General features: G+C 48.4%; 1 protein-coding gene across 1 annotated transcript in view; it reads right to left on the bottom strand.

The window, feature by feature from the left end:
• Positions 1-4,061: 4,061 nt before the first annotated feature.
• PTPRJ (protein tyrosine phosphatase receptor type J) overlaps positions 4,062-18,031 on the bottom strand; it is a 172,371-nt gene continuing 158,401 nt past the window's right edge. The window contains 6 exon segments of the mRNA XM_055141437.1: positions 4,062-5,711; positions 9,645-9,780; positions 12,361-12,521; positions 15,530-15,649; positions 16,927-17,061; positions 17,140-17,213. Of these exon segments, the coding sequence (XP_054997412.1) occupies positions 5,553-5,711; positions 9,645-9,780; positions 12,361-12,521; positions 15,530-15,649; positions 16,927-17,061; positions 17,140-17,213 (785 nt within the window). The 3' untranslated portion in view covers positions 4,062-5,552.

Raw genomic sequence — 18,031 nt, 5'->3', positions numbered from 1 at the left:
GTGTCTGCTTCCGGGTGGAGGGATTGGGGGTCCCGGTAGGCCAAGCTGCACAGTTGTTCCCGCTGGGGCCCAGGCTGCCCCAGGGGCTTTGGAAGTATGCTTGCAGGCTAAGAGGGTGAACAGACTGGGGGGAGAGGAAGTGGGGCATCCCTTCCCATCTCAGTTCTAAACGTGAGAGGCCCTTTCTGCCCACATCCACTTGCCCAAAATATATATATATATGGTAGACGCAGACTGGAGCGATAGCACAGCGGGTAGGGCGTTTGCCTTGCACGTGGCCAACCTGGGTTCGATTCCCAGCATCCCACATGGTCCCCTGAGCACCACAAGGAGTAATTCCTGAGTGCAGAGCCAGGAGTAACTCCTGTGCATCACCAGGTGTGGCCCAAAAAGCAAAAAAAAAAAAAAAAAAAAAAAAAAGGCAGACACTTGGCCTGAACTTTGGGCAGGAAAGCAGGAGGGTATCATTTTATGTTCCCAGGCCTCGTTCTGTCTAATTCCCAAACCAGTGCTAACTGAGCAAGCGTCTGGCAGGTTCCCCACCATTTGCCAGGCCCTGATCTAGGCCTCCGCCAGCTCAGCGCCCCATGGCTACAGATAGACACACCAGTGTCTGGTCCTGGCCAGAGAGCCTGGGCCAGCCGCCCACCTGCTCTCTGCGGGGATCCTGGGCCACAGACATATGTCTGATTCCTTGTCCACTGTCCCCTAGACCCATGATGTGGGATGCTGCCTTATTTGGCTCACAATTGTACAGACACCCTCCAGCCCCGCCCCTCTACTAATTGTGATTAGTAAAAGTTAACCTGACCCTGAATGTCAGTGCTGACTAAATGTGCATCCTTCTTCCACCCTGGAACCCTGGGCCCACTGAGTGGCCCTGGGCAGGACGTACAGGAACGCTGCACATGGCTGTGGGTGGGCTTCATATTTGTCTCAGGCCAGAGGGCTGAGAGAGACGTCCACACAAAATCATCTGAGTCTGCATCCAGACAAAAGGGAGAGCAGCGCCGTCTCAGAGATGATCCCACACTGCCACACTCCCTTAGCAGCCCCGCGATTCCCCAAATCTGCCATCAAAAAGCCTCTGACCCCTTTGGCACCTGGCTGCATCTTCGTAGCTGTGACCCCAAGGCACTCCCTCCTCCAGCACATGAAATGTGGGGGCAGGGGGGAGGGCGCTGCAAGTTCCCATCTTCAAATCACCTTATTTCCCTGACAGCACCCCTGAGGCTCGATTTCATTCCCCCCCCTCCAAAATAAAAATCATAAAATCCTTACCCTAATAACCTCATCACATGATCAGAGACAGATCATCCTTAAAGTGAGAATCTGGGTCTAATGAGGTTATTGGGGTGGGTTGATGCACTGAGTGGGGACTTTTTTTTGGATGTAGGAGGGCCACCCAAGAAGTTTTCAGGGAACCTGGGGACCACTTCTAGCAATATGTGGCCAAGAAGCCAGATGTTTCCATGCAGGGGAGACGGGCTGGAGGTGGGGGCAGAGGCAAAACTTCAGGGGATCAAATCTGGGTCCCTGCACTTTCTCCCTGGGCCCTAGCTGGGGTTTCATGGGATGTCATAGATATTGGGGCAGACATGACACCATCCACCCACCTCGGGGAGGGCGGGTGGCAAAGCCCACCTCACCGCTCGTGGGTCTCAGAACTGGGTCAGAGAGCGACGAGGAAACAAATTCCTGTGTTTGAAGCACCCCCACCCCATCCCTGCTAACCCCATCCCTCCAGTCCCGAAGGCACCCCCAGTCTGCTGCACATGTCACAGGAAGCCGAATAAATCAAAGCAAGGTGGGTGCTGTCCCAAGGGGCAGGTGTCTGTGAAGATGAAATTAAGGCGGCCCGACCCAGCCGGCTACTGGGTAAAGGAAGGAGGGAAGGAAAGAAAAGAAACCATCGCAGAGACAGAGTGTTGACTTTTTTTTTTTTTGTATTTGGTATTTGTAAGTCTTTTTTAAAAATTTTTTTCAGGCCATTTTTTTCCTTAGAAAACAAACCAAAAAAAGCAACCAACAGCAATACTCTGTACAAGTATACCAAACATTAGAAATATGCATCATTCCAAAATAGTTACAAGAAAATTACAGTTTTAAAGTCCACATCAACACATCCTTGTCGTGTGTGCCCCTCAGCCACCCGGGAGTGAAGGTGAGGGACGGGGGACCACAGTGTGTGGACCACTTGGCAGGCGCCTACACATCCACCAACCTCGGGGTATGCAAATGCAAACTCCCAACTTTGGATTCTGGGGCCACCAAGGGGCCACTGGCCTTTTCATCCCAGATGAAACGCAAATGTCACCTCCTTCATCAATTCCCACCCACCCACCCGCAGGAGTCCCAGTCTCCAATGGCGCTGGGTCAGGTCAAAGTCCAGCTGAAGATCCCAGCGTGAGCCCAGGGACCGGCCCTAAATGTCATTTTCCCCTGGTGCCTGTCATCACAGGATTTCATTTGGGACACGAAGGGTCCTGGTTCTGGGGAGGAGCAGGCACCACGCCAAACTCCCCGAACCAACTGGCCACGAGTCTTCCGTTCTTTCACTGACAAAGCATGCCCCCCATCCCCCACCCCACTGCTCTTCCAGACAGAAGAGCCAAGCAGGGAGGCAGCACTGTACCCCCCGAGTCTGCTGGGCTGGCCCCGGGGAGGAGCTGGGGCAGAAGCTCTAACTCACCATCCTATGCCCCACCCTGCACCTAGCCCTTGCTGCGCAAACTCTGCCCTGCCCTTCCCAGTCAGTGTCCTCAGCACCCCACGGGTAGGGACCCAACTCTGCGCTCCCGGGTGCAGAGAAGCATGGGGCACCTGCGAGTGATCAGACCTCTGGCTCCGGTTCTGCTCCCTCCTGCTACGGTCCAGCCAACATCTCCCTGGCAGGGAGGTGGCTGGAGGAGGGGATAGCAACCATAAGGGAGCTGACGCTGAGGTACCTATCCATCGCCAGGGCCCCTGGACAAACTGGAGTGGGGTGGGAGGCAGCCAGGTCCGAGAATTCTGAACACGGGATCCACGTGCATGCAGTGCGGTGGGCCAGAGAGAAGGCAGAGATGCGAAGGATGGAGGGGAACGGCCAATCACGTGCAGGCAGAGCGCAGCTGCCCAATCACATCCACTCTGCCCTGGAGACGCCCAATCACATGCACGCCTCCCGGACCAATCACTGCCTCTCCCCTGGAGACGCTCAACCATAGCCACACCTCTACCCAGGGAGATCCAATCACATCCACGCCTCTACCCTTCTCCCCACCCAATCACGGGGAGGCCCAATCACAGCCACACCATCCCACAGACACCCAATCACATCCATGCCTGCACACCTGCCCCTCCCCTCATCCAATCACATTCTCTCTGCACCCTGGGGCCACCCAGTCACACCCACGCTGCCTCCCCCCAACCCATCACAGCCACGCTGCCCCCAGGGATGCTCAGTCACATCCCCTCTGCTCTCTGTGGCAAAGCCACGTCCCTGATCCAGAGTCACAGGCCCCTCAGATGGAACCCCGGCCTCACCACTGCCTCTATCTTTTGGTCTGGAGACGGAATGAATCGCTTACTCTCCAAGAGAGCAAAGGATTCGTGGAGGGGGGGCCGGGATGAGGGGGGGGACAAAAAAAGTGCAATTTCCACTAGGGAAGGTTCCGCCCAAAAGAGGACACCACCAACACCCCCGTGCCTGCTGTTCCTCCTCACAGTACCTCAGTGGAAGAGTGGGACCAAAGGCAGCACAAAGCCTGGGACTGAGCCCGGGGCTTTCTGTCCACCCTGGTTCACACCCTCCTCCCACCCTAAAATACTCGTGGGCATGTCCAGTCCGTTATCAAAGTGCGGGTGAGCCAAGGAGCAAGGAGGGGAGAGGGTGCCCACGGTCCACAGGAGAAGCCCCGCACCCCATTCCAGGAGTCCCAAGTTTACAGCAGGATTTCTGGCTGCGGAAGCGGCCACAGGAGCTCCCAGCCTTGGCCAGTCCTTCATAAGACCTTGTCGACTTCATTGTCTACTTGAGAATAGACGCAACAATTCAAAGTATCACCTGAGCCAGGATGTAGAATAAAAAGAAACAAATCCTTTCATGTTAATGCCTGGAGCAGTTTACAGATATGTACCAATGAAATAAAATCCACATAAATTCTGAAATTCTTGGTGGATATACACCTGAAGCCCCCACACACCCCCAAAAAAATTATTCTACAATTTAAAAAAAAAATCAAAGTAATTACAGCAGCAGTAGATTGAAAAGAGGTCTTAAAAATAATAATTACATCTTTGATACAAATTCCAACTTTGTACACCTCAATTCAAAGGAATGACTGGAGAATTTAGTATATTTATATACAGTAGATGCCAGCAGGGATCACTGACTGCAGATACAGACTTGCGGGGAAGAGGGAGTCACACTGCCGTGTTCACAGATCGCCACACTTTTACACACAGAGACACACAGACACAGACACTGACACACACACACGCACACACACGCACACATAAAATGCCAACCTGAGTAAATCATCACTAAAAACCTAGAGCATCGTGATCACTAAAAGTCACATATTGCACCTTTAAATAATCCTTCTTACCAAAGACAAAAATGAGGGGAGAAAAAAAAAAACAGTGGGGACAAGAAAAAGAGGTTACATCACTGGGGAGGACAGAGGGGCTTGCCTCCTGTCCCCTGCCCCAGAAATTTCAAGGTGATACTTGGTTTCTACTCTCACTCACCCAATGGGGTTGACAACTGGTCAACAGAAATTCTTTGCAGGAAACTGGCAGGGGTGAAGAGCACAACAGGAGGGTGTAGGGGTGGGGAAACCTCCTTGAGTCCAAGGAGAACAGGAATGTCTTGGAAGAGGCTGAACCTCTGATACTAAGCTACCATTTAAATAGTCCGCATATCCCAATTACGAGATTCAGTACAAAAATAGAGATTTCTACTGAGTTTTGCCTGTGGAAGCATAATTCAGAAAAGGCACATGTTCAAATAGAAAACCCAGGCGGGAGATCATCTCTCCCCACAGCCCCTCCACAATCCTCCCCAAGTATGCCAGCTCCAGCCGCTAGATTCCAAGATACAGTAGGTAAAAATAGACCTCTGATACGGAAAATATATTCAACCCAAAGCAATCCTGGCTTTAGCATGTGATCATATAAAATAGTCTTTTTTTTAAAAAAAAAAAAAAAAGCTGTTTCGAAAAAGGAGAAAAGAAAATCATAGCTCACTTTTCCTGGTTTCCTGTAATTCTCAAGAAAACAAAAACAAAACGAAACGAAAAAACAAAGTGAACCTCATCGCATGGGGCAATCACTGGCTCGCTCACCGCCCGCCCACAGCCCCTCAGGACCCCCGACTCTCCCTTGTCATGTTTGCCAGGCACGGCTCCAACTCCAGCAAATCAGTTTGCACAAAACAGAACAAAGAATTAAGATATTAGACATAGAAAAACACGTCCCCATGGGGCGTCTTCCTTTGCTGCGGGTGAGGTGCTCTGCTTCACGTCAGAAAAAAAAAACAAAAACAAACAAAGGACTCTGCTTTGGAATCAGGCGATGTAACCGTTCGTCTTTCCAAATGTGGTCCCAGGCGCCAGGTTTTCATAGATTGTCATTGCAGTGGTGTTCTGGTAGATAAGGTCGACTTTGGAGTCCTTCTGGGACCGGATGATGTCCAAAACACACTGATTGAGGAATACATACTGGTCCTGTGCAGAAAGGGAGAGGAAATTGCATGGAACGGTGGATGCGTGAAACTCTCAGAAACATATTGTAAGTCGGGGTTCACCAGTAAAAATGGGGGAGGGGGAAGGAAAAGGGAGAGAATAAAAGAACTCGGTGAACCCCAGAGCTATCAGAGCATCATCCCTTAGCCCATGCTGGGTTAAGGACATTCACGTTCCAGGGAACTCAGATGCCACCGGATACCAACATGCCATCATCAATAACTGCCACCCTTCCACACCTCCCAGCACCCCCCAACCTACCCCCAGGAGAAAAAAAAAAAAAGGAACCTGGGAGGGAAGGTATGAAAGACAGAAAGGAAATAATGCATGGGCACACTCAGTTCAGAGTCTAATCAGGCAGAGATGAGGTGCAGAGTAAGAGGTGACAGGTGGGATGGGAGGGGTCAGGGGAGAGACAAGCCCAGTGGGGACCAGCCTTCAAGTATGCAGGTCAGAATTTGTGGGAAGCCAAGTAAAGAAGAAAAACAGAGGAACAGGCGGCTGAGCAAAACATCAACGACACTAGGAAAGGAAAGAAAATCCACAGGGCAGAGTGACACAGAGCAAATCCCATTTAAAAAAAAAAAATTGTGTGTCTGTGTGTGTACATGTTTTAAATTAGCTATGTACAAAGACAACTGCACTCTAAATACTGGCTACTTCCAGGGAACGGGAGGGACTAGCGAAGAACAAACAGAAAGGAGAAATAAACTCAACTCAGTGAATTTTCAAACTTTTATACTTAGAAATCGGAGGTTTCAAACCACCACTTTATGGGGCCAGAGAGGTATAGAACAGCAGGTAAGGAGCTTGCCTTGAACCCCGCTGACTGCAGGATTCATCCCTGGCACCCCATATGGTCACCTGAGCCCTCCCGAAGTGAGCACAGAGTCAGGACTAAGCCCTGGGCGCAGCTGGGTGTAATCTCAAATCCAAAACAACAGCAGCACAAAAAAACAGTGCTCTTCGTATGGTCACCTGAGCCCTCCCGAAGTGAGCACAGAGTCAGGAGTAAGCCCTGAGCACTGCTGGGTGTAATCCCCAAACCCCAAAACAACAACAGCACAAAGCCAGTGCTCTTTGTAATCCCAGGTGGTCAGTTTTGTGTGTGCCAGGAGCCAAAGTGAGGGCTCCCGGGGGAAGCTTATATGCTGCCACTGAGCTATAACCTCAGCCGTTCATGGTTTTGTTGTTTTTTGGTGGTTTTTTTTTGTTTTTGTTTTTTTACCTTTTGGGTCACACCCAGCAATGCACTCCTGGCTCATGCACTCAGAAATTAACTTCTGGCAGTGCTCAGGGGACCATCTGGGATGCTGGGAATCGAACCCAGGTCGGCTGCGTGGAAGGCAAACGCCCTTTCTGCTACGCTATCACTCCAGCCCCATTCATGGTTTTTCAAGGGGTGACCAGTAATGCTGGGATGGGGGAACCAATTCCAGAACCGCTCCGGTCGGACAGTTTAAAACTCAAGTTTGGCAGTGTTCGGGGGGCACCAGGTCTACACGCCAATGATGCCAGTGGGGCTTGGGGACAAAGCAGTATGAGGGATTCCAAGTGATCAAGTCAAGTCGTACCAAATTCAAGGTCTGGCACATGCAAATGCTCTATCACTTGAGTTATCTCCCTGATACCTAAGTTTTTAAAGGAACAATTTATATCTCTTTCAAAATAATTTTTTTAAAGGTGAAGGGGGGTGAGGAAAGATGTGCGGGCAGATATAAGATGTCTGTGTTTACAGGTCTGAGGAGATAGCACAGCAGAGAGGGCAGTTGCCTTGCAGGCGGCTGACCCAGCTTCAATGCCCAGCACCCCACACGGTCCCCTAAGCACTTCCAGGAGTGATTCCTGAGCACAGAGCTAGGAGTCACCCCTGGGCACTGCCGGGTTTTGCTTACCCTTTACCACAAAAAAAAAAAAATTGTGTTTCTCCAAAGAGGCTGCATGACCCCTCATGATATGCAAAACAAGCAATGGAAAATAAATGATCTAGCATCTGCCCCTGGAAGGCAGGCTTGAATGGTGGTGGGAGAATTCGAGCAAAACTTAATGCCCAAAAGTAGAGAGAGAGCACTGGGGAAATTGTCTGCCACAGAGGCAGCGTGAGGACTGGAACAGGGTGGGGGAGGGATACTGGGGACACTGGTGGTGGAAAGTTTGTACTGGTGGAGGGATGGGTGTTCAATCATTGTATGACTCAATCTCAAACATGAAAGCTTAGTAACTGTATCTCATGGTGGTTCAATAGCACTGTAGCACCGTCATCCCATTGTTCATCGATTTGCTCGAGCGGGCACCAGTAACATCTCCATCGTGAGACTTGTTGTTACTGTTTTTGGCATATCCAATACACCACGGGTAGCTTGCCAGGCTCTGCCGTGCAGGCGGGATACTCTCAGTAGCTTGCCAGGCTCTCTGAGAGGGATGGAGGAATCAAACCCGGGTCGACCACATGTGTAAGGCAAACGCCCAACCTGCTGTGCTATGGCTCCAGTCCTGAACTGGAGCAGTGGTTCAATAAAATTAATGAATTATTTTTTTTAAAAAGATGAGTGCTTCACTCTACGCCTGGCTCGGATGGAAAGACGCCTGACCGGCTTGGAAAGTGAACTTCACTCTTTCCACTCCACCCGCACAGCTCACCCCAAAGCACACAATGTACCCAGGCCTCTAGAACATTCCCTGCTAGACTTAAAAACAAAGCACATATTCATGGAGTTCTAAATCGGCCCAGCGCGACAGCTGCCACAGAGTTAATATTCTGTTCCGTCCCTGGTCAAGCACATTCACCCCCATGGTTTGGGGGGGGGGGGGGAGGCAGCATTTCCCAGTATGTTTGCTGAGGACGGGCCTGAAAAACATTTCAGAGAAAGCCAAATCCAACAGCCTTACATGTGGTACATATTAATACCGATTTTTCTCCATTTTCCAGCCACCTGCCAGAGCTGTCACAATAAGATCCTGCAACATTTATGGGCAAGGTGAAAAAAGGCTAAGGCTTAAGGCAGAGAAAGGTTATTTCATATCCTGAGAATGTGCCAAGTCCCTTTCGTCCTTAGGTCATTACAAGGACAGCCAGACCTTCACTGGAACAAGGGAAAATATTCGTTTTATGAGTTGAAAACCCAGAAAGCAAACTACAGAGACTCAGAGACTGGCTCCAGTTTGTTTTTGGTTTTGGGGTTTGTCTGTTATGTTTTTCTTAATGGGCCCACAGCAGGAAGGAAACGCATCATCTGATAGCATGGATGTTTGAAACTCCACTTCGAGCATCAACAGTTCCAGGTCACCATCCCAAAATCTGGTATTTCCATCCCAAATTTTAGGTTAGGATCGTAAAGACATTCAGTCTGATGCGGCAGTCAAGAGCCAGAAAGAGCTGGGAGCACAGCTAGAAGGGCAAACACTTTAACCCAAGCAATGCGATTCAAGCTTTGATTTTTTTTTTTTTTTTTTTTTTGCTTTTTGGGTCACACCCAGCGATTCTCAGGGGTTACTCCTGGCTTTGCACTCAGGAATTACTCCTGGCAGTGCTTGAGGGACCATATGGGATGCCGGAGATCGAACCCGGGTCGGCTGAGTGCAAGGCAAACGCCTTACCCACTGTGCTATCACTCCGACCCCTGATTCAAGCTTTGAAAAGTGAAGGGAAGGAATAAATACAAGAGGACAGTGGGGCCAGAGAGACAAATACTGAGGTAGATAGACGATGGACAGACAGACAACAGAGGTAGACCAATAGGTAGTCAATTAGGTGATACAGGTACAAATGGCAGAGGAGACAGACACATAAAAACAGATTAAAGGAATATGGTAGATGCAGTCAGGTGATGACAGGTAAGTAGGCAGAGAAAGAGAGATGGCAGGAGGGGTGGATGGAGGACAGGGAGAGGGGTTCTCTGACACAAGCCAACTCACCTCTGTCTGCACCATTAACGGCCTGTGCATGCGAAGGTCGTACACAATCCCGTACACGTCCACAGTGTTCTCGTTCTCTATCTGATAGATGAGACGGTCGATGGCAATGAAGGTGCCTGTCCGTCCGACGCCGGCACTAGAGAAAGGGGGTAAGGAGCACATCACGAGGGGTCTCTTCCTCTGCGAGACGCTCCCTGTCCCCACTTGTACCTGCATCTTGCTCTCAGGCATGGAGGCTATGGAACGCCCAGCATCATTCAGCATCTGGTCCACTGAAACCTCAGCAAGTCAGACCTCACTAGCGAGGGACAGAGCCCAAACCCTTTGACTCAAATACCACAGAATCAAGACCTTGACAGGTTGGCTTGAGTCTCGATCCCTTTGAAGTTATCGACATAACCACGGGCCTCGATGAATTTCCCATGTGCAACAAAGCCCCTCCTTTCCTCTGTCCTAAATCAATTCCCACCGCTTTCATGCTAATTTCTATTTGTTCTGTACAGGCCAGGTAAGAAACACCTTCAGCACTCAGACTAAGGAGTGCTAAATATCACTAAATATTAAAGTCACTGAATATCACTAAAGCCAGAAATTAAACAAATTACACTAAGAAAACTTTATTTGGTCCAATAGATTGCAAGAATGGCTTCAGATCTACCCACTTCTCTCCAGTCTCATCAAGTTGTACACATTAACTATACACAATTTTTTGTTATGTAAGAAACATTGGGAGCAAAGATGGTTTACCACAGCAGTGCTCGGAGCCCACCCCTGGCTCTCTGCTCAGGACTCACGCCTAGCTCTGGGCTCAGGGGTTACCCGTGGCAGTGCTCAGCGGAACCTGTGCAGGATCCAGGATAAAACCAAGGTAGGCCAGGTGCAAGGCAAGAGCTTTACTCTCGTACTATCTCTTTGTTTTTTTGTTTGTTTGTTTTTTAATTTATTTATTTTTAATTAGAGAATCACCGTGAGGGTACAGTTACAGATTTATACACTTTTGTGCTTATACTTCCCTCATACAAAGTTCGGGACCCCATCCCTTCACCAGTGCCCATTCTCCACCACCCGTAAACCCAGCGTCCCTCCCACCCTCCCCAATCCCATCTCCCCCCACCCCACCCTGCCACTGTGGCAGGGCATTCCTTTCTGTTCTCTCCCTCTAATTAGCTGTTGTGGTTTGCAATAAAGGTGTTGAGTGGCCGCTGTGCTCAGTCTCTAGCCCTCATTCAGCCCGCAACTCCCTTCCCCCACATGGCCTTCGACTACAATATAGTTGGTGATCACTTCTCTGAGTTGCCCTTTCCCCGGAACGTGAGGCCAGCCTCGAAGCCATGGAGTCAATCTCCTGGTACTTATTTCTACAGTTCTTGGGTGTTAGTCTCCCACTCTGTTATTCTATATACCATAGATGAGTGCAATCTTTCTATGTCTGTCTCTCTCTTTCTGACTCATTTCACTCAGCATGAAACTTTTCATGCCCATCCACTTAACTACAAAATTCTTGACCTCCTTTTTTCTAACAGCTGCATAGTATTCCATTGTATAGATGTCGTACTATCTCTTTGGCTCCTAACACAAACGTTTTTAAAAAAGTGAAATGAATAAGAGCTACATGGGACCACTTAAGTCACAGATCAAAATGTTGGATAAAGAAAGCAGACTGCTGGGGCTGGAGCGATAGCACAGCGGGTAGGGTGTTTGCCTTGCACGCGACCGACCCGGGTTCGATTCCCAGCATCCCATATGGCCCCCTGAACACCGCCAGGAGTAATTCCTGAGTGCAGAGCCAGGAGTAACCCCTCAGCATCGCCAGATGTGACCCAAAAACCAAGGAAAAAAAAGAAAGAAAGAAAGCAGACTGCAGAACAGTGTAGGGATCACAAAATCTGACCACAGCTTCATCTTCCTTACCACCACTGAGAAACATTCAGGCCCCATGAATGCAGCAGCAGGCCAGGGCAGGGGTAGGACATTTACCCTTAGAAGAAGGAGCCTAGGATCAGAGACTTTGCGTCTATCTGTAATGTACTGTATACAAGAAAAAGCTGAGGCCGAAAGTCTGCCTCTTATAATTTAATATATTGCTGCTATTCTGTTTCCTTAAGATGAAATTACTTTAAGAGGAAATGTGGTCAGTAAGGAAAAAATGGGGGACTGAGGGAAGTGGTAAGAGTGCTGCAGATCGGGCACTTGCCTTGCGTGCACCCAACCCGGATTCAATCCCTGGAACCCTATATGGACCCCTAACCCCGCCAGCAGTGAACTCCTGAGCAGAGCCAGAAGTTAGCCCTGAGCACAGGTGGGTGTGGTGCATAAAGCAAAAGGGAAAATATATTAGGGCCAGAGCAATAATAATGCAGTGGGTAGGGCATTGCCTTGCATGCAGACGACCCCGGTCTGATTCCTGGTGTCAAATATGGTGCCCCCAGAACTGCCACTGCCAAGAGTGATCCAAGAGCACAAAGCCAGGAGTAAGTAAGCCCTGAGCATCACCAGGTATGGCCTCTAAACAAAATGCAATAATAATAATAATAGTTGAAAAACAATCAGGTGAGTGACTAACGTTATCCACAGGCTAGTGGAGGGTGGCCCCACTCCCATTTCATCTCTCAGGGCATAATCCCAGAGTCCCTGCTCCAGACTTTTCTTGAGTTAGTGCCTGTACAGGCCCTCCTTGACCTGGCTCTCACAGGACATGGGGGGTGCCCCCACATACCTGCAATGCACCAGCACTGGCGACTCCGGTGGGATCTGCTTCATGTAGTCGCGCACCAGGAACCGGAAGTTGATGAGCAGCTCGGTGGTGTCTGGGACGCCGTGGTCCGGCCAGGACGTGAAATGGAACTGTCGTAGAGGGTGGCTCTCACTCGTCTGGCTCTGAAAACCAAGCAGAGAGGTTAGACTTGAGTGACAAGAAATCAGTGCAGACTTCCTTGACAGTAACCCGTCAAGAGTCACAAGGCCAGAAAGACAGATGGTACCTGGGTGCAAACCAGATGTTACCTGGGTGCAAACCACTCCCTAGCACAGGTTCTGAGACCCGCACCCCGACAGCGATGGCAAGAGTGCCCCCAACAGTTAGTCACGCCCCCTCCGTCCCTACACTCTTTATGCCTCCATCTCCTTCAAGCTTCCGGAGCCCTATGAGGAAGGTCGGAGACAAGAGTCAAAACTGAGGGGAATGACTCAGTGGCCAAGAGTACCCGCCCTGCAAGCAAGAGGTTGAGAGTCTGATGCCCAGTGCCACCTCTGTGCACCCAGCATAGTCCCCACAGCTCCAGCACTGGGACCCCCGCCCTTCCTCACAGCCACAGTGTGTGTGTGTGAGATCTCTAGGGGACAATAAAGCGGGTCCAAACACTGCCACTTCAGGGATGCAGTCACAGACCAGCATCACAAGGAGAGCTGTGCGTCCACATGGGGAAGGAGAAGGCAAAATAGAGGTCTCACAAGCACAACAAGGAAAACCACGGCCATCAATAATCCACCGTGATGGTCAGTGCCTTCCAAGAAAGAGTGCTGGGTACCATCTTCATGAATGACAAGTAAACTTTTTCTTATATTTCAGATGATTTGTCCAGGACAGAACCTCAGCTTAAAGGGGAAGATGCACATCTGTGTCTCTGATATAACTGCAAAGGGTTTTGCTAATCTGTCCGCTGATCATGAGGCATCAATGCTACTTCATGATGCTTGCTACTGCATCTAAAACCCCTTAGAAAACATAAACTGACTTCTCAGCACCAACCCGATTCATTACAGCTATTTTTGTAGCTCAGAGAAGGAGCTTCTAGGAGCTAGAAGGCTGATAGCATTGTCCTGGGCTTCTATTAATGTGACTTTAAACATCAACTGCTCAAACCACCAGATAGATAATCCTGCTGTCATACTTCCAAGCAAATAATCCAAAAAGGGACAAAGAGAGTGTACAGGGGTTGAGGTGGTTGCTTTGCATGCAGCCGATCCCTGTTTGATCCCCAGCATCACTACCATCCCCAAGCACTACCAGGAGTGATCCCTGAGCATTGCCAGGTATGGTCCCCCCTCTCTCCCCCAAAAATTATAAGAGCCTTGATTTGCAACAAAACTCTACTGGCAAGTTGCCCACTCTAGATGTGCAGCCATGCTCTTCAGGGTCATTGTATTCGAGAAGAATTTGCTAGGAAAGCAAGGCTAAGGTGAATCAAGTAAGGATTTTGCCAGATGGTTTCACTTTCCCATAGTCTAAGGATAAGTCAAGTAAGTGAACTTGTGAAAACCTACCCAGTGGGAAAGGGTGTAGGTGGGAGGGATGAGAAAGGGAACTGTTTGGTGGGACCTGGCACTGGGGAGGGGAGGAAGCCCTGTGGGGGGGGCTCTACCCACATGGAACAGTGTCACATTCTTCACTGAAAGTCTACAGCACTGTTCACCAATACTAATAATCTAAATCATTTTATTTTAAAAATAATTTACATTCTTTAAAGGGAAAGTAAAGGGGTATCTTTCAGCATACATAGATACAGATTGCTTGTTCGGTAGCCAAGAGAGAACTTTTCTTCTTTTCCGATGCATACAAACATGTACTGGGTCAGAGGGACAGAATGGGGGCAAGGTCTTTGCATACAGCGACCCCAGTTCTTTCTGGTTTGTTTGTTTGTGGGACACATGTGGCAGTGCTGGCTCCTGGCTCTGCACTCAGAAACTACTCCTACAGTGCTCAGGGGAACAGATGGGATGCCAGGGATCAAACTCTGGTCAGTCGTGTGCAAGGCTACACCTTACACCACCATATCATCTCTCAGGGCACAATACAGCTACCCCAGTTCAATTCCCATCACCACGTACGGGTCCCTCAAGTGCTACCAGGAACCACTCTGAGCATAGAGCCACACACAGTCCGTGGGCACAGCCAGAAATGGCCCTGAGCCCCACCAAGAAAGTGCCCCATCACCACCACAACCCCTCCCCCCCAAAAATTAGTTAATATTAACTGAAAAATTTGTCACCCTCAGGTTCAGGGATATAGCTCGGAGGTTGAGCTCTTACATGCGTGAAGTTCTTAGGTTATATCATTAGGGCCACACACATAATTTATAGATATATTTAATTTATATAGGGCCAGAGCAACAGAACAACAATAGGACACTTGCTTTACATGTGGGACTGACCTGGATTCACTCCTACCACCCCATACAGTCCTTCAAGCACCATTAGGTAGTAAGCCCTGATCACTTCAGGGTGTGACCCAAAAATAAGAAAAAAGAAAGATATATAATATCTATATGGATATAAAATATGTGTAGGGGCTGGAGCAATAGCACAGCGGGGAGGGCGTTTGCCTTGCACGCGGCCGACCCGGGTTCGATTCCCGGCACCCCATATGGTCCCCTGAGCACCACCAGGGGTACGTAATTCCTGAGTGCAGAGCCAGGAGTAACCCCTGTGTACCGCCGGGTGTGACCCAAATAGCAAAAAAAAATAAAATAAAATAAAAAATAAAATATGTGTATATGATTTGTAATACATACTATATAAACTTAATATATTATATATTTATATATCGTATTACATTATTTATATATAAATAATAGGTATATATTCATATATAAATAACATGTGTTGTATAAATTATTTTATATAAATAATATATTATTTGTATATATTTAAATTAATATATAAATAGGGGCTGGTGCGAGAGTACAGCGGGTAAGGCATTTGCCTTGCATGTGGCCGACCCAGGTTCAATTCCCAGCATCCCATATGGTCCCCTGAGCATTGCCAGGAGTGGTTCCTGAGTGCAGAGCCAGGAGTAACCCCTGTACATCGCCAGGTGTGACCCAAAAAGAAAAAAAATTAATATATAAATATATGCATATATTTAAATCACCCCAAAGTGAACTCACATTTTTCACGGTGAAGTCCCTGATGGTCCATTCCGGAAGAACGATTTCCGCAGTATTGGCCACAGTGATGTCCCCATACTCCTGCGCCTTCTTGGAGGGCCAGTACTCTTCGCACTTGGTCTGGAATGAAACTGCACTAGGACCCAGAGCCTCAGACCCTCACTTCCCACGGGAGGCTAGAAACCGTCATCCAGCACAGGGCCCTGAGCTTTGGGTGACACTTTCAACTGCTCTCAAAATTCAGATTTAAGAAAATCAGAAGGCCTGGCCAGCCCTGAGCCCTCATTTCTGCATGACACTTGAATTAGGGCTGAGCGAGAGCCTTCCTTCACAGAGCTCACAGACCCACCCAGACAGCAGCCACCCCGATACTGAACCAAAGTTCTCCCACGGACCCATAACCCCAAGTACCTAAAAGAAACCGGACTCTCCCCAACACTTCTAGATGCACACAAATTACACTATGAGCAGAGATGCCAATGAAGGGGATCAAATAAACCATTGGTGGCGGGTCTGATTTGTATTGAGTCAGTGGGTAGATATAGACAGAAATGAACATCAGGAGTCTACTCTCCAAGACTACCAGAGCCTACCTGGAAAAGTCACACACACACACACACACACACACACACACACACACACACACACACACACACACACACCCTTTCTTAGTAGGCTCAGATGCCCTGTGCTCTCTGCAGGCCATTAGGGGCGGAGAGAGAACATGGGTAAGGTAAGGCCAGCCTGCTTTACTCCCGGGCACCATCAAGATTGGTCCCTGAGCACAGAGCTAGGAGGAAGTCCTGAGCACTGCCAGGAATGATAAAGAATAAAATAAAATAAAATAAAATAAAATAAAATAAAATAAAAACAACAACAACAAAACCCCCCTAAAATCTTTCTTGTAGAAAAACGCCATTCTCTATTTTTTCCACTCTGGAGAAACCCATGTTCTTTATTGAACATGTATTTCTTTCCTCATTCTACCTCCTTATATTTCTCTAAGTAAATTTCTTTCAGTAAAAATTACTTTGCTTAAAAAAAAAAATTGGGGGGGGGGGGGCTGGAGCGATAGCACAGCGGATAGGGCATTTGCCTTGCACTCGGCCAACCCGGATTCGATTCCCAGCATCCCATATGGTCCCCTGAGCACCACCAGGAGTAATTCCTGAGTGCAGAGCCAGGAGTAACCCCTGTGCATCGCCAGGTGTGACCCCAAAAAAGAAAAAAAAATTTTTTTTAAACTTTCAGGGGAGAAAAGGGAGTTTTTTTCAATTAGAGCAGCTAAAGTTTGAGGGAATGTTTTATTTTCAAAAAAAAAAATGGTTTTGAAGATAGTCTTCCAACCCAGTAAAAACAAATTCATAAATTTTATTTTTTAATGAAGTCATACTTACCCTCCCCTGTTCAACACACTTGGTCAACATAATGATGGCATATATGTTTTTCTCCCAGACCATACGCCAAAAATCTTTCAAAGTGTTGGGCAAAGGTCCTTGAGTGGCAATGAAGTCCCTCTTGGAGTGGTAGCCCTAAGGGTGGAGAGAATCATCAGAGAAGCTCTGGAAATGTGACCAGAACGTGCCAGAGCTAGGAGAATCCCCACTTACGGGCATGTAATTGGCGTTGATGTAATCGTCTGTCGAATGAGTCTGGATGGAAAGCTTGACACGAGAAAAATCATCTGGAACATTCAGAGAGAAAAGATCTTCCTTATTTTTTTTTACATGCTACCATTTTTTTTTATGAGTGAATCACTGTGAGGTACAGTTACAAACTTATAAACTTTCATGTTTGCATTTCAGACATACAGTGCATACAGTAACAGTTTATCCATCCCTCCACCAGTGCCCATTCTCCTCCACCAATGTTCCCAGTATCCCTCCCACCACCCCACCCTGCCTCTGCGGCAGGGCATTCCCTTTTGTTCTCTCTCCTTTTGGGTGTTGTAGTTTGTAATAGAGGTACTGAGTGGCCTTCATGTTTGGTCTATGGTCTACTTTCAGCACACATCTTTCAACCCGAATGGGTCCTCCCAACATCCTCTACTTGGTGTTCCCTTCTCTATCTGAGCTGCCTTTTTTCCCAGCATGTAAGGCCAGTTTCCAAGCCATGGAGCCAACCTCCTGGTCCTTATCTCTACTACTCTTGGGTATTAGTCTCCCACCCTGTTACTTTACATTCCACAGATGAGTGCAATCTTTCTACATCTGTCTCTCTCTTTCTGACTCCTTTCACTTAACATGATCCTTTCCATGTTGATCCACTTACATGCAAATGTCATGACTTCATCTGAGAAAAGATCTTCTTTATTTGCTTTTACTTTTACTTTTCAACTTTTATTTAGGCACCATACTTTAAACTTTACAATACTGTGCAGCAGAGTGCTTCTATCACACTATTTCAACTCCACACTCACTGCCAGGGTGTCAGCAGCCCCTCAAGGACTTTCTCAAGGGACTTTCTCCCCCCCCCACCTCCCCCTCCAAGGCCCCTTGGCAA

This window comes from Sorex araneus, chromosome 6, assembly GCF_027595985.1.
Source record: "Sorex araneus isolate mSorAra2 chromosome 6, mSorAra2.pri, whole genome shotgun sequence".
NCBI lineage: Eukaryota > Metazoa > Chordata > Mammalia > Eulipotyphla > Soricidae > Sorex > Sorex araneus.
This window is presented reverse-complemented; position numbering and strand designations above follow the sequence as displayed.